The sequence below is a fragment of the Anser cygnoides genome, chromosome 1 (assembly GCF_040182565.1).
Source record: "Anser cygnoides isolate HZ-2024a breed goose chromosome 1, Taihu_goose_T2T_genome, whole genome shotgun sequence".
NCBI lineage: Eukaryota > Metazoa > Chordata > Aves > Anseriformes > Anatidae > Anser > Anser cygnoides.
In genome coordinates, this window is record NC_089873.1 from 36,541,682 (window position 1) to 36,558,424 (window position 16,743).

General features: G+C 45.5%; 1 protein-coding gene across 1 annotated transcript; it reads right to left on the bottom strand.

The window, feature by feature from the left end:
* Positions 1 to 10,447: 10,447 nt before the first annotated feature.
* On the bottom strand, positions 10,448 to 16,321 carry AVPR1A (arginine vasopressin receptor 1A). The gene is made up of 2 exons (XM_048065475.2): positions 14,968 to 16,321; positions 10,448 to 13,595 (listed from the first exon to the last, which is right to left on the bottom strand). Exons 1-2 carry the CDS (start codon positions 16,304 to 16,306, stop codon positions 13,312 to 13,314), a joined length of 1,623 nt encoding a protein of 540 aa, XP_047921432.2. The 5' UTR covers positions 16,307 to 16,321; the 3' UTR covers positions 10,448 to 13,311.
* Positions 16,322 to 16,743: the final 422 nt, after the last annotated feature.

A 16,743-nucleotide genomic window follows, 5' to 3' on the forward strand; every position in this document is an offset into this window, starting at 1 on the left:
CATCCAGCCGTGGAGTTGCAGCGAGTCCCCCTGTCACCTCCTGCCAACATGCCCTGGTGGACCCTGGTGGATGGAGGGACTCCGCGACACAGCTCCACATGGCCGTGGATTTCCCCGCAAAAAGACATCCCCAGCAAACTTCCAGACACTCATCAATAGGAGCATGATCACTTAACCCCCAATTGATTTTAATATAGAAGACCGTGCAGGTCTCTTTTGCTCTTTTTGGAACAGCCTTCAGGAAGACACCTGTCTATAGGATATGGGCCTGACACACAGGGTTTGGCTAGGCAGATGACCCACAATTAAATGTAAGGCAAACAAAAGGTCATATAAAACCTCGATTCAGATGGCTGAGAAAAGCACTGAAATTAATTCACAGCTGCAAGAAAGCAAGACCTCATAAAAATGCATCGTGCTGGAATCAGTAACCGAAATGTTTCATTTGGTCACGCATGCTCATTCAGTTCCTAAGCAAAGCCTGGCTAAAAGAGTAAGCACAATAAAAACCAACATTTTTCTGAAGAGCATTCTTTAACAGAGTCTCAAAAAAAAAAAAAAAGAAAAGAAAAGAAAAGAAAGAACTTTAGAAGACACCACTGAAGCCATAGAACTGGAAACTGAGAATTCACAGTCAGGAAGACTGTGGTTTGCACCACTGCCATGGATTTACTGTGAGTGTCAGGGGGCAGTGGGTGAACATGAGTTTTCATGCTGTCCTCGCTGTATGCACACAACATACTGAAAAGCCCTTTGGTCTGTTAGTTATATATTTACCCACTGCATCACCTCAAATGACACTCATTTGAGAACAGCTCTGAGGACAAATGAAAACAACACACTTATCACATCCCTTTAAGTCTTTCTCAGGTTTTCAAAACTGAAGTTTTACTTACCCCTAGAGTATGAGTATAAGCCACAGAAGAAAAATAATTATGTCCAGAAAAATAAATAAATAATATATATATATACATTAAAATAAATAAATAAATAAATAGATAAATAAATAAATAGAGTGCCGAGCTCTGAGAAAAACATCAAGAACAACCGAATAACCTTATCTCAGTGCTGGTGCTGTTGCACAGCCCCGCTGCCTTCAAGGAGGGCAGGAGATGGGAAGGTCTGCCCATGGGGAGACCCTGTCTGCCCTCGTCAGCTGTTCTGGGCTAGGACACTAGCAGTTTACCTGTGCTGGCAAATTGGTGGCATGGACCTTGTCACAGATGTGGTCTGTGGCAACCCCAGTAGTAGCTGAGGTCTTAGCAAGAGCCAAGGACCAGGGCTTAGATGCTTTGGAGGGAAAGTGAATTTTTGTGTATGGACTTCACCATGTCTCGGGGCTGAAGGCTAGAAAGAGATGCCTGGTCTGTGTGTTTGTTTGTTTGCTTGCTTTTTACTGACACAGAAGAAGCCAGAGAAGCAGGTCAGCTGCTTGCCGAATCTCTGGTTTTTCCTATCAGAATCTTGCTTTTAGCCCCAGCAACCTTGTTGTCATACCCTGGCCTGCGAATGCTGAAGGCAGCAGGCAACAGCAGAGCTGAGCAGCAGCAGTGAGATGGGCAGGTTTGTGGTGAACATCTGCACGAGATGACCTTCTCCCCACTCCTTGCCCCATCACCCCGAGCATGGTCATGTGTGCTGCCATGAGGGTGAGCAGTCCTTCACCCCGTCCCCTGCTTCTGAGCAGGACAAGGGACACTGCTGTGCGAGAGCTCTTCAGATGTCCCAACACTGGAGGCAGGACAGTGGTGAGCTGAGGAAGCCCAGCTTCATCTCCATTCCCCGGGGTGCGATAGCATCCTGTTTTGAGTCCCCAGTTCAAGAGGGATGAGGAGAAAGTGGAGATGGCCAAGTGGAGGGGTGCCAAGGTACTCAGGGACGTGAGGAGAGGCTGAAAGAGTGGGCTTGTTGTCCTGGCAAACAGGAGCCACAGCATGCTCCGGTGGCTGCCTGCAGTCCTTGTGCCGTGGTTGCAGAGAGGATGGAAGCCAGCTCGTACGAGGAGTGCCACACTCTTCATTGTGCAAAAGCCTTCACTGGAAAGCACTGAAGAGATGACTCTCACCAGATGAAAAACATGGCTGCACAAAAAAATCAAAGGTAAATGAACATAAGGTATGTCTACAATATGTGCAGGATTTTGCAATTTAGGGGAGAGATGAGCATAAAAAGCATTGTATTATGCTTGGAAATATTTCTGTAATATGATGAAGTATTCTGTCATGCTAAGTACACTACTTCCAGACCGAAAAAAATCTTCAAGTTAAGAAGATTAATAAAAAGACAAAGAATGAACAGTTTTAAATGGTATTCATTTCAGCTTGGTTCAATTTTGAAAAATAGATACCCTCTTTCTGTCATGTAATGCCTCTAAATTACAGAGCATGAAGAAAGCACATTATGAAATATTTATGTTTTATAACTGATGAATCCAAATGCTTGGCATATGCTATCACAGTGTTTCTGCTAATTAGCAATATGTTAGTTTGCTTTGGCTCTTTTACTGAAATAAGAGCCAGCATCTGAGCTTGAGGACTCATACCAGCTAAAACATCAGCTATTTTATCTCACTGTTGCACTAGAACAACATTTCCACTCTTGCTTGAAATTATGCTCCCTGATCAATTTGGAGAGATCTAAAGGAAAAAGCAACTGGACCACTAAGATGTGGTTAGTCATAAGCCACTGGCATCAGAGGACAATATTAATAAATAAATGGTTTATATTCTTGTCCTAACAAATTATTCTTTGAAAGACCCTGAACCTCCATCATCAGAAAAATGATGCTTTAAAACGTTACCTTGAGTGTCTCATGATTAGTGCTGGTTAAAAATAAAAGATTAAAGACAAAATATGCATAGAAATATTGACTCATTTTTAGTCTGCTCCTAATGTGAGAAATGGTTGGCAGTATCATAGTGCCAGGTCAAGCACAGAGCTCAGCAAGACTGAGATGTGTGAGTGCTGGGTTTTGAACTGGCAAAATTGTTTTTCTCCTACGAAATACCAAATATACAGAGATCTGCTATAAATGAAAACAAACAAACAAACAAAACCGGAAAGAAATATCTATTAGGTCTTGTCCCCAAGATATTTTTCTGCTTTATGCACCTGCCTCTCTAAGAGTCATAGAATGGCTCGGGTTGGAAGGGACCTTAAAGACCATCTGCTTCCAATCCCTGCCACGGGCTGGGATGCTCCCCTCTAGGTCTGGTTGGCCAAGGCCACATCCAACCTAAGATCAAGCTTCTCATTGCTGAGGAAGTTCACCACCATTTTTGAAAGCATTCTCATCCCAGCTAGCTGTCTGTGTCTGTCTGGAAAGGGATTTTAACCTAAACTTGTCTCCTGAAGAAGACCCAGATTGGTTGCAGGCCTACACAGAGGCAAGGAAGGATGGGTACCTGCATCAGTGGTGTGGAAGCACTTGTTTGAAGGCACGTCAGCATACTCCCAGGGCAAAGAGGCAGCCTGGAGCCTGCCAACCTGGAGCTGAAGGAGCTGAGGGAAGCATGGTCCTGCATCCCGCTGCCAGCCCAACAGCGGTGCAGGTGACCCCTGTTCGTGCCCTCCTCTTGGATCCACGGGGAAGGACACCAAGAACTTTGCAAGTGTCCTGGGGAGTCTCTGTGTGCCCTTGTAATTTTGTCTTCAGAAGGATTTAAAGCTTGTGATGGGAAGATACACTCAGGAGCTCGATCATATTGGGTCATGAAGGGTTAATATTGTACAACCTGAGCGTCTTCCCAGAGGGAGCTGGAGTGGGGTGAGGAGGCTCCTGGTTCCTGCTGTCCTTCACCGGGAAGCCAAAGAGACCCCTGGCCTCCCCACACAGACCACAGGGTACACAGACTTGGAGGCACGCAGAGTTTATTTATTTTACAGCCATCTGACATCTTTTGCGGAAAAAGGACATTTTTCATCAGAAGCCAAATTTGATTTTTTTTTTTCCCAGTAAACTATTAAATCACTTTCACTTTTCATTTAAACACCTGGGAGGGAAATTTATTGACCAGAATTAGTGCTTCCTTTTTTACTACCACTGCTTCTGCTCATGTTGAAATCAGTTGCAAATTATTTTATACTGATAATCTTTCCAAAGTTTTTTACAATTGTGCTGTTTCTTAGGAAACCAGGACATCACATGCTGTACATGGCAGAGATACCTAATGTGCCACTCTCGCTTTCCTTATTATTGCTTTTCTTTCCACGCAGTATTACCGAAAATTTTAGGCGCTATCCTGAAGTTTTATCTCTGGTCTTAACTCTATGTGTAATAAGATATATTGCTTTCTATATTGCTCATTGACCCTTAGGGTTGTATTATCTGAGTAACTCAGAGAGTTCTGCCTAATTAAGGATTTTCTCCGAAATCCACCTTTAAACACAAAGGAGATGAAACCTGAAAAGGTTCAGCATACACAGATGGGACACATGGGGAGATTAGATGGAGAAATCATTCCCTGTTTGTAAGACCATAGATGCCATGTGGGTGTGAGGAGGTAAACTGATCTCTAACCTCATTTCTGTTTTGATCTTTCTTGTGACACGACTAACGAAGGCACCCAGCTGGCAGAATCCTTGGCATATGAACTGCCCTTTCTTACCTATTGGCATAGCAATGTCAACTCCATTTCAATTAATACCATGCTACTAGGTGGTAACATTTTGTAGTTGCCCTGAAATAAAGTAAAACCCTGAATTTGTACCATGGAGGTCCCCACTAAGATATGAAAAAACCACCACCACCACCAACAACAACAACAATAAAAACAATAACAGAACAGATCAAAATAATAATAATAGTAAAAAAATAAACACCACCAACAAAAACAACAGCACCAGTAGAGAGCTATCTCTAGTATAGGTGCACAGATCTAAGCTAGCTGTCTACCTGCCGTTACAATGAATGAGTAGTCTTCTGGCCAACATACCAGAGGAGATAAGGACCGCATTTGACTGATCGTATATTGACCTCTTCTATATAATGACTCCCTGGATTCCAAAAACTTGCTCTGCCTTATCTGCAAAAACGATCACTCTTGCTCAGATGGACACACCTGCACTCAGGGAGATGAATTCCGCCTTTGTGTCTTGCAGCTTTGAGTGCCTATATTGAGCTGCTTAGGTCACAAATTTGTAGAGAAATGAGAATCAGTTGTCTAGTTACACTAAGCTTCACTCTGTAATCTTTGTGAGTTGTCGTGATGAAAGAGGGAGTTAAGCTGGGATTCTCCACGGTGCCTTGGACCATCTCATCTCCAGTGTGGTGTGTTTAAAATTCAGTGGAATTGCTGCAATAGATGCAAAAAAACACCAAACAAAAACCAAACACAAGAACTAAGTCAGAACTCTGTGTTCATTTCCCCAACTTCTATTTAGTTTAATAACCTTATTAACTGATAAGCTTCAAATGTATTGATTTAATTAAGAACATCTATAACCATGTATCAGAACTCAGAGTTCTTGAGCCCCTGAACTGCTGCTTTGAGGTGAGCTGGGTTGTCAGACTTACGTAACTAAGTCCCTGCTCGTATCTTTTGAAAAAGACAAGTACAATCTTGTTTGGGAAATAAGAGTACGTATAGAAACACAGATGTATCTTTTTCTTTTATTTATTATTGACTGCATGTAATTCTTTACTGCCTTCACAGAACTTGGAGTACTGGAGATTGTGGGACTCCAGAAGGACTGAAATCCAGATGAACGTCCAAGTGCCTTAACAAACTCAAACCTTAGTTCTTTCCTACCAATATTATTCATTTATTTATTTATTTGTCACGCTACTGGCTTCTGTTATGCTGGAAGCCTTCCTTTGCTCCCATGGAAACACTGACACATCCCACATTTAGAAATAGTGGCCATTTAATAATGTCCGCTCCTTTTCTGAAGAGAATTGCTTGAACCAAGTGCATGGCAAATTAGTCTGATGATTTGATTTCCTTCTTTTTCTGATCTCAGCTAATGATAATGTTTTCCTATGTGGTGACTGACAACTTCAATATTTCAGAGGTTCATTTGATGATGGTTACCCCAGTTTGTTATACTGCATGACTCTGCCTGCTTTACAGCGAGCCAGGAGAGAGCATTTGCAATCCAGTTTATAACTACTATCCACTACCTTTTGCAATTAGTATTCTTACTTAGAAAAAAAAAACCAGTTGAGCAGCCAGCAAACCAGCTTCTCCTTTTGATTAAGAATGTCACAATTTTAAATGACTTCTTAATCCTTTGCATTTTCCATCCTCTGCTCCTCACTTTCTCAACATTTCCAATCAAAAGTTTTCTAAAATAGTGGGAAGTCTGTTGCCTTTTATACTGGAGATTTAGGCATCTATTATAACATTTAGCCTGACTTTATCACGTTTCCAAAAAGACAGGGTTAATATTTATCCGTCTTCCTTTCTCCTCCCTGAAATCTCTGTGGCTGCCCACATTTCCCACAGGTCATCTCCGTACTGGGGGCCAGGACCCTGCAGGTCACAACTTGAATGCTTGACCTGAACAAATCTTTGGACAAAACTTGGTATGTATTTTTTATACATAGCCTTGTAGCTAGCCACCTCAGCAGAGTAGAGTAGAAACAAACTTCATGCAGCTACAGTTCCTGGAGATAAGGGGCTCTTTTACTAAATACATTACAAATATCTCACAATTGCAAAATGGAAACCATCCTGATGCTTTCAAATGGTCTTTGTGCCAAGATGCTTTATTTGCTCTCTAACTCATCAGTTCATCTCTCTCCCAATACTCACTGTATTTTTGTTGTTGCTGTTGTTATGTTTTATTCCACATGACCCACTTTCCAGGAGTTCAAAACAAACACATGATAGACAGCTCTGTTTTCTGCTGCTCCTGAGGTCCCTGTCCCCATTCCTGCTGCTGCCGTCATTACTAGGGACAGGAGAGACTGTGGAAGGGCCAGTCACAGCTGTAGTGGTGGAAGAGGCCAGGACATCCTCTGTGCCAGTCTCTGGTTAGCAGTTCTTCACCTTCCAGAATGAGCTTCATGCCCTGAAGAACCAAATAGTTTGTAATGACAATTTTGTCATGTTTTGTTTCAAAGGTGTAAAAGCTGATGGGCCACCTACAGCCTGCATTTCCAGTATGCTGATTAAGAAGGTATATTGAGCTCATATATAGCATTTCTTATCCATGTATCTGCGAGAACTTATGGAGGAAGCCAAACATCATCACCCTGAACTAGAATAACTCAGGCACCAGTAAATTAACATGACCAGTACTGGATATGTGTCCACTGTCACGTGGAGGAGGCATGACTCAGTGTCCTGTCAGTGTTTGAACCTTTGTAAGGGGACTAAACAGCACTGAATGAAGATCAGCAGCTGCTCCCTTCCTCTGTCTGCCAGCCCTGCCGAAGAGGAATGAGACAAAGGGGACCAGCAATGGCAGGATGGCTTCGTCAGTAAACTTATGTCCATATGATGTCATTGCTGAGGATATTCGTGCCCTGCAGGAATAATGGTTAATAATATCTCCAGCCTGGTCCTGTGACTGTCTTCTTCTTGTTGTTTTGTCAGAGTTAGACTGAAAATTCCTTGTTTTAAGGGCCACAACTTTCTGTATTTGTGCAGCACTGTGCAGATAATAAATAATAATAAACCTATAGCTAAGAACATAAGCCAAACCTACATTAGTAAAAATCTCCGCTATCAAGCAGTACTAGGCAAATAAATAAAAAATCGTAGGTCTTGGAATGATGTATATGTCAAATGGGACAATATGGAAGAAACATAGCCTAATAGGTCATTAATAAGCCAAAATAGGATCCAAAATATGTGGGCTCTTTTTCTTCAGTTCAGATTGGGCTGTGTTGCTTGACCTGCAGCAGAAATAAAAACCTCATTACTCTGGTTAAGCAGGTCTCACAAGCCCACCACATTTGTGCAGGAAAAGTAAGACGTTATAGCCCTAAACATATAAAATACTGCCACGGAAGGAGGGCTGTGATTTCAGTAGCACTTTGTCCTACTGTAGCACAATCAATTTAGCAGTGTACAGTCATGAAATGGTCATCCGTATTTCTGCAATCGGAGAACATTAAATCTTAATTTCTGCTTATGCAATTTTTAATAGAGTTAGCACCTTACAGAAGCCCATAATGAATCACAGCTGTTCGAAACTGTTCCCAGGAATGACTTAATTTGACATGAAATGGAAGGGAAGACACTCTTGCATTTAGCTCATCAGGAAAGGAAGAACCTAAACCAATGAAGAGGCAAGAAATTTATAGACGACCTTCCGCTGATCTTGACGACAAATTTTCCCGAAAGCCATTCATCCTTTGCTGGCACAGCACTGAGAAATTGCCACATCCCTTTCCTCCATAACCCCTAAAAATAAATAAATAAAGGAAAAAGGCTGGAAATGGGCAATCTTCCCTTTTCTCTGATTAGCTCTACCTGTACCCAACAGCATCTTGGTCCACCTGGAGGCCAGGAGACACCTGGAGACTCTGGGAAGAGAACTTTGTGCTCCAGGTATCTCCTCACAGCCTTGCGTTTCAGAAACAGAGTAACCCAATGGACCGTGTCAGGAATTTGGCTAAAAATGTCCTTATGAAAACCTAAAGCTAATTACCATGTAAACTGTTACTCCGAGCAAGTTTATACTAAGCCATGGCAAATTACTGAGCAGTTGCAGCAAAGCAGCAACACAGCATTAAGCTGTTAATGCAGAACCGATCCAGTGTTTTTTGCAGGACCAGTCCTGGGAGAGGCAGACCCAGGCTGGCTGGCTCTACCGAAGCTCAGCAGGGACCAGTCATTTCTGTTGTTCCCTGGCTTTCTACATACCTGCACAAACCATTCTGCGTGACTTACATTACCTTTGGTAATTCCCTGCCTTTTTCAAAACTAGTCAGACCTACTCTTGTGTGAGGGATGGTTACCTGAGCCAGCCAGGACTGCTCCCTGTGGAGCAGCTGAAATCTATTCCTGGACCTTGAAACCTGTTCATTTATATGCCCTGTAATGCCTCTACTTGATCAGTGAGTGCTACATTCTCCAGTAAAATGCACTCCTAAAGAAAAGGCCAGAGCACTACCTTGTAACAACAGCTGAAGCTCCGAACTAGTGTCGAAGCACACTAGCTCTTTTCTGCACGCCCCCCCCCCCCCCGCCAAGTCTACCAAAATCCTGCACAGAAGGCACTGTATGAGTGAAACTTATGCTGGCACTTTTTAGAAGGACAACCTATTTAATTAGTCCTTTCTGTAGATGGGGGACTCAGGCTGGGCCAACTCTGTAGGAGATTCCCCTGCGCAGTAAGTAACTGTATTTCAGCGATAGCTCTCCTCTAAGGTATGGGTTCACTTTCTAAGGCTGGGTCACCAGTACCTGCCCTTGGATGACATAAAGGGGCTTATAAAAGAGATGGAGAGCAACTTTTTGCCCAGTCAGATCACAACAGGACAAGGGGGAATGGTTTTAACCCAAAAGAGGGAAGATTTAGATTAGAGGTTAGGAGGAAATTCTTCACTCAGAGGGCGGTGGGGCACTGGCACAGGCTGCCCAGAGCAGCTGTGGATGCCCCATCCCTGGAGGTGCTCAAGGCCAGGCTGGATGGGGCTTTGGGCAACCTGGTCTGGTGGGAGGTGTCCCTGGCCATGGCAGGGGGTTGGAGCTGGGTGGGCTTTAAGGGCCCTTCCAACCCAAACCATTCTGTGATTCTATGGTTCCATGATTTTATGATATGGCTGCACAGCTCCTGTCCTTCTTGTGCCCTGGTTTCCTTGTGCACAAGCTGGAAAAGAGCATATGTGCACTTCAGTGAGGTCTTTTAATCTGTACAATTAGGAACTGGCCATGAGCTTTGCTGCAGATCTTTGTCTCTGCAGGATTGGGCCCACATGAACATATGTCTTCTTTTGGACATTGGTCTTGTTGTGGTAATACAGGAAAAAAAAATAATCAACAAAACAAAGAAATAAAAAGCAACATTTTTTTTCTTTCTAAACAAACTATTTGCTTACCATTTTAAAAAGACATGAGTACATGAGTCAAAAAAGCTTTTTTTCTTTTTTTTGGGGGGAGGGGGGTGAGGGGGCAAGGAATGTGTCCTGTTTAGAAGAATAAAATCCTTTCCATCTTCTCTATCATCACATATGCTCCACTTTTTGACATCCAAAAGCTGCAATTTGAGCATCCCCAGCACCAATAACACAGTGCAAGCTCACTCGCTCAGTCTTGTTTTTCACTAGAAGCTTAGTATTTTCTTCCTTGAAACCAAAACAAAAAAGCACCACCTCTAGAACACGACTGAATGCTATGTTGCATGTTTTAACAATACTGGCAGCATATAGTGGAAAGCTGACTGCACATCCCTTCTTTGGACATGTGTCCTTCCTGCTCTGTGTGTAACGGAAAAAACATTTGAATTTTGTTAATTACTTAAAGTCATGGAATAACTCATCAAAATTAACAAAGAAATTTCACATTTTGTAAAATACATGGAGCACATCAAAAATGTGTCAGGTCATGCAAATCTAGTCAGGTGAAAGAAACAAAATGTTTCTCATCAATTATATACAGGTTTACTGGAGCAAGTTGTCATGTTTTAAACATGCAATGGTTTCACAGTTTCTTGTTCCCTTCCATTCTCATTAGTGTGCCCTCATGATAACCCAAAGCAGTTGTTAAAAAACAAAAAAAAACTCTAAAAATGAACAATTATAAAAATATGTGCTGTTATCAATTCCAGGTTACAATTATGTGAAAAAGAAAAACAACAACAAAAAAACAAAACTCAGTATTTACAAAAATGCCTGGAATCCAAATAGTCCAAAATTATTTTATTAATTTAATTACAGAAACAGAACACTCATGGAGTACATTTACACTGACAAGCCCAAGTGTAAGCCTAGGTTTTGTAACATACTTGGAAGAAACTGAAAATTATAATTTTGAATTGGTTTACTCTTTTTATTTATTGGTCATTACCCTGCTTAGTTTTATAATCAGTATTATTTCTCACCATCTTCTCCGTTAGAATAAAAAGTGTAGTAGAAAAATAATTCAGCAAACATGAAAATTTTCTTAGTACAGCTAATTGTTTTTAATATATATTTTATGTACAGAGAAAGTAGCAACACAAATATAAAACTAGGCAAAGAATAGTGTACTTAACTTGAAACATTTGCAATTTCAGCAATTGTGAATTATCGACTTGTGAAATATATGCAGTATATATAATGTGCTCAAATACACTCACACAACACCACTGCGTGCATTTTTTTGGACTAAAATACAACTTCATTGTCATATACCTCCACCCATAACTGCTGAGAACTGTTGTCATATCCATGTCAAAAAGACAGCCTGCTAAATAAAAGCCCTTCTGCCGTGCTGTCCTTTTGGTTCTAGTGTTTTGGACACCACCAACAAAATACTAGAACAGATTGCTCTCCCGGAGAGCAGAAAATGCTGACAAGAAATGTAGAGAAAAGAGCTACGATTTTCTTTTGTGACAACAAAAAAGCATTTTCTTCTTTTAAGTTTTTATTTTTGAGCCATATTTTTCGTTCTTCTTTGCCCGGAATAGTCAGTGATACATCTGCCAGCTCCTGAAGCAAATGATGTGTTGTATATGGCCTTATCTGTCTCTAGTTCTATTAATTTCTGCTACCATTGCTGAGAGAGGCATGGGGCCAGCACCAATCTCAGCGAAAGCCATAGCTGCAGCCCCTTGTTTTTCTCCTCAAGCAATTAGGAAAGCAATCTTGGTTGTCTGACTTTGGGGGAGGGAGGGCAGAAAAGAAACGTGCTGCTGAGGTTCCTGCCGTGCACGTGCCCCACTGCTCTGTAGGGCCAGCTGGAACCGCGCCTGGAGTCCTGCGCAGCGCCAGGGGAACGACTGGATTTCGGGACCCGGACAGCTGAGGAAAATGGAGCAGATGGGTAGAACAGAGGGAGAGCATCATGCAGATGCCCACTGAACACCACCAGGTCTCTTTTTGGTTTCACTACTCTAAATGCAGAACACCTGAGAGAGATCCTCAGGACTTTGAAAACTCAGCAGAAATTACTCAAGGAGCTTCAAAATTTGGTCCCCAGGTAAAGCACAGTCTCCATAGAAAGACACAACAGGATTATTTAGAAGCTGTAGGAGCTATGTTTGGTTTGGCATGCATTGTACTGAAGACAAGCACACTTCGAATGCTTGATTGTAAATGTGATGTGGTGACTTTATTGCAGTTTACTGCTGTTTTCACAGCCTACATTGTCATGACCTGCCACAAATAAATAAATATCATTGACAATTTTTACATATTTCCAGAAGATTTGCAAGCTTGATTCCCAAATCTGTGTCTTGGAATGTGCTGATTCTGCAGCCATTACCAAAGAGCAACATCCCCCCAAATTTACGGAGCTATTTTGCTTAAAGAACAAATGTGGCTCAATTCTAGCTGTCTGTGTGAACAGACAAACAAAAGATATGATTCTTTCTCACAAAGCAAGCATTTCTGGTAGTCAAGATGAGTTTTCTTGGTGTGTCTGTAACAGTGCTGAGCTAGTCATAGCTTACCATACTAATTTATCAAAATATTTTTTTAATAGTTAAAAAAATTAAAGGTAGGTGCAACAATACAAACAAAAATGCCATATAACTTCCACCAACATGAAGGGAAGAAGAAATGTCACCCTGAAAATCAAGCTCCACAATCCACATGCAGACACTGACAGCAGTTACGAATTTTCCTTCACAAGGACTGTTATATTTTGTCATTAAATGAGAATTGCTAACGTTTTGAAATTGCTTTAATGGATAAAGCAGTATGGTCAATGAGATTCCCAATAATTTAGAGCCTGTCTAACCATGTTCCTTACCTGGTCAGTCAGGACTTTCTTCCAACTCCTTCCTGTTTGTGTTTAAGACTAAAGTGTGATCTTACTTTTATCATCTTCTTTCTCTGTGTAAGAAGTTATAGGCATTAATGCTAGAGAGCGGGGTTATCCCAAAGTATGTTAACTCTGCTGTTTTTACTGCTTTGAGCAAGGAAACAATGCACTTATTTTAGAAACAAAAAAATATGAATAATACATTCTATTTAGAAAAATAATTGCTTTATTATTGTCACGCCTTCCTGACGGGTTGCCCAAGTCCTAGATACCTTTCATACAATAATTTACAGGCTGCAGAACAGCTTACTGAGCAAGGCAGAACACTTCATCTTGGGGCCATCTCAGCTGTTCCTTGTTGCCACGACCAGCGCCCTTGGCCAGCTTGAGGTGCTCTGCCGTAACCTTCCCGAGCGCTGCCACCGGGCTGTGGGGCCTGCCCGGTGTCCTCTCAGGTGGGAATGGGGATGAAGCTGGTCGACTTCGAGTGGGGCGACTCCCTCCAGGTGTTCAAGCTGTGGGTTGGGCTCCTGTTGTTGGTGAAAGAAGTCTGTCGCCTGCTGTTGCTGTTCGAATCTTCCTTACTCAGCGTTTGCTTCACTTTTTGGCAGCAAGGGAAGCTCTGTATGCAGTCTTGCAGGAGATGCCCGCTGAAGAACATGTAGATCCACGGGTTACAGCAACTGTTCAGGCTGGCCAAGAGAGCAGTGACTGTAGTAGCAGTGTTTTCAGAGTCTGGGGGGGAAAGAAAGGGGTTTAACCATCAATGAAACATGCTCAGCCTTCAGTCAATTGCTTTACTAACTCTTTTTTCCTTTTCTTTTTCAGTTGCTGAATAATCCCAGTTCTACAAGGTAGTGTACTGACTTCAGCAATGGTATTTGAAACAAATAAGGGTATAGTCAGGAAAGTTCCTACTTACGCTAAGCTCCCATTGAAGTCAATGGGAATTTGTCTGTCAGGAACCCATGACAGAAGTATGGGGCAATCCAGCACAGCCCGCAGGCACGGAATAATGCTTTAGCCCTTTTCCACTGGTGTTTATCCATGTGTTGATAAGTCTGTGCTTATATTTTAATAACAGACTTACTTTTTCACAGTTTTTATTCAGATTTTTGCTTTAAAAAAACGGTTACCTTGGGAAGCAACAGCAAAATTCCCACAGCTTTCTCACTGCTTTCAGTAACACGGGGTTTTGCTGGGTACATTTGCACACTGAAATTTGTTCAGAGGTTGAACAAACGTTACCGAAAGAACAAATGGAAGTTAGCACTATGCCGCTGAACAGTTATGCTGTTCTACTTTTGCTAATTAGTTAAATTATCGAGTAACCTAAATATATGGTCGAATCAATTATTAGTGCCCTCTCTTTGTAAAGACTGAAGCACCACAGAAGTACAATTGCTGTGCTATACAGTTTCATGAGATTTAAAGAATCTCTTCAAACAATCCCACCAAATACCCTTATGTTCAAGCAGCCTTGCATTTCTTTTTACGACTTTTGAGGTATGTAAGTAAATAAATAAATATTTGCTTGTCTACTGCAAGCGTTTATTTCTCTGTACAAACCTGCACCCTAGGCTTGACTTTAGTTCCGTATTAGGGGCAATCAACGATCTCACTACACAAGTGATAATTTGGGGATATTTAAAAAAATAACAAGAAACTATGACTTCCAGCGTTTTGATTTGCATCTTCCTCATTATGAAGAACCTGGGTGCGTGTTGCCACGCTGCCTGTCATGCCTCACGCAACACTTCGAAGCTCACCAACTATTTCCAGCAGGGTTTCACAGAGGGTCGGGCACCCCCGAACCAGTCCCCACCGTGCCGCGGCAGCCGGCGGCTGGCAGCAGGAGATGCTCGGGGGCGCCGGCCCCGTCGGGGTGTGCCGGAGCAGGGAGTGGGACGGCCGGGGGGGCACCCCGGGGGCAGGTGCCCGGCTCCCCCCTCCAAAGCCCGGGCGGTGCCGGCAGGGACAGCCCCGGGGGCTGCAGCAGGGACGGCTCCGGGGGTCGGGGCCGTTCTCGGGTCGGCTGAGCCCGGGTCGCGACGGCTGAGCCCGGGTCCCCCCCGGGTCCCCCCCCTCGCCCCCCGCCGCCACCTACCGAGCCAGGGGAAGCGCTGGTCCCAGACGGACCACATCTGGATGGTGAAGAAGGGCGCCCAGCAGACGACGTACGCCGAGACGATGACGAAGGTCATCTTGACGGTGCGGATCTTGGCTCGGGAGATGCTCCTGACGCTGCTGACGCAGGGGGCGAGCAGCAGCCCCCGCCGCGGGGCCGGGGCTCCCCCCCCGCCGCCGCCGCCGCCCGCCCGCCGCCCGCCGCCCGCCGCCCGCCCCGGCCGCGCCTTGCCGCGGGCGTTGCGCCAGATGTGGTAGCAGATGAAGCCGTAGCAGGTGGCGAGGATGAGGACGGGCGCGACGAAGATGCCGCCCGTGATCCAGGTGACATAGGCGCGGGGCCCCCAGGGCATGATGAAGTGCGCCCAGCAGTCGTAGACCCGCGAGCCGCGCTCCACCTCGCTGAGGGAGAAGATGAAGTACTGCGGGGTGCTGAGCAGCAGGCTGAGCGCCCAGGCGGCCGCGATCATGCCGTAGGAGCGCTTGGTGGGCTGCTGCAGCGTCTTCAGCGGGTGGCACACGGCGATGTAGCGGTCGGCGGTCATGGCCACCAGCATGTACGCCGAGGCGAACATGCCGAAGACCTGCAGGTGCTTGACGACCCGGCAGAGCCCGTCGGGGCCGTGGAAGCGGTGCGTGACCTCCCAGCAGAGCTGCGGCAGCACCTGGAAGAAGGCCACCACCAGGTCGGCCAGGCTGAGGTGCCGGATGAAGAGGTGCATGCGGGACGCCTTGCGCGGCGTGCGGCGCAGCGCCAGCAGCACGCTGCCGTTGCCCACCACCGCCACGGCGAAGGTGACGGCCAGCACGGCGATCTCCAGCTTGGCCAGCTCCTCGTCGCGCCCGAACGGGTCCCAGCCGCCCAGGCTGCCGTTGGGGGACCCCGACCAAGCCTCCGCGGGGCTCGGGCTGCTGCTGCTGCTGCTGCTGCTGCTGCTGCCGCTCCCCCCGCCGCCCTCCGCCGCCCGCCACCGGCTGCCGTTGCCGGGGGGGGAGCCCCCAGCCCGCGGGGACCCGGCGCCGCCCGCGAGGCGCATGGAGGGGGCTGCGCCGCCCGGCACGGCGCGGCCCGGCCCGGCACGGCCCTCGCTGCCCGCCCAGCGGCTCCGGCGGCGCGGAGCCGAGCGGGGGCCCGGGGCCTTTATCCCCCGCGGCGGGAGGCGAGGCGAGGCGGCAGCCGCCGTGCCAGTGGCTGCCCGCCGCCTGACGCCAGCCCCCCGCCGTCCCGCCCCGCCTCGGCCCCGCCGACAGCCCGCGGGCAGGCCCGGGGGGACGGGGGACGGCCGGCAGGGTCCGGGAGGGAGGCGGGGATCCTTCATCCCCCGGGAGGGAGGCAGGGAGGGAGGCAGGGAGGCTTCCTCGACGGCAGCCGTCCCGCAGGGCAGCCCGCGCCGGCAGGCAGAGCGGTCGGCGTGAGCTTCCCTCTAAGGGGGCGCTCGGAAAAAAACACCCGAAAACCCAAAATACACTCAAAAAAAAAAAAAACCAACCTAAAAACCCCAAACCAAAACCTGCGGCGCAGAAAATGTGGCTAAGTTCTCAGTAAACCTCCTTTAGAGGTGCCGTTCTTCCAAAGCCCCTTATTTATTTATTTACTTATTTACTTATTTATTTATTTAGTGAGCAGCTCAGGGCCCTACTCACGGCTTGGTGCACATTCCCTGCTGCACTGTGAACGTTACCAGAGGTACCGGTTTCTGGGCTGTGCTGTTGTGGAGTCAAACTACTTTACATTATGGAGTCAAAAACTTTGTCA

What these genes read in the sequence shown, in the direction of transcription:
- AVPR1A (XM_048065475.2), bottom strand. Translation starts at nt 16,306, where the DNA reads ATGAAGGATCCCCGCCTCCCTCCCGGACCCTGCCGGCCGTCCCCCGTC. An exon ending in CCAGCGCTTCCCCTGGCTCG is followed by an intron (nt 13,596 to 14,967) that starts GTAGGTGGCGGC and finishes TTTCCCCCCCAG; the next exon opens with ACTCTGAAAACACTGCTACT.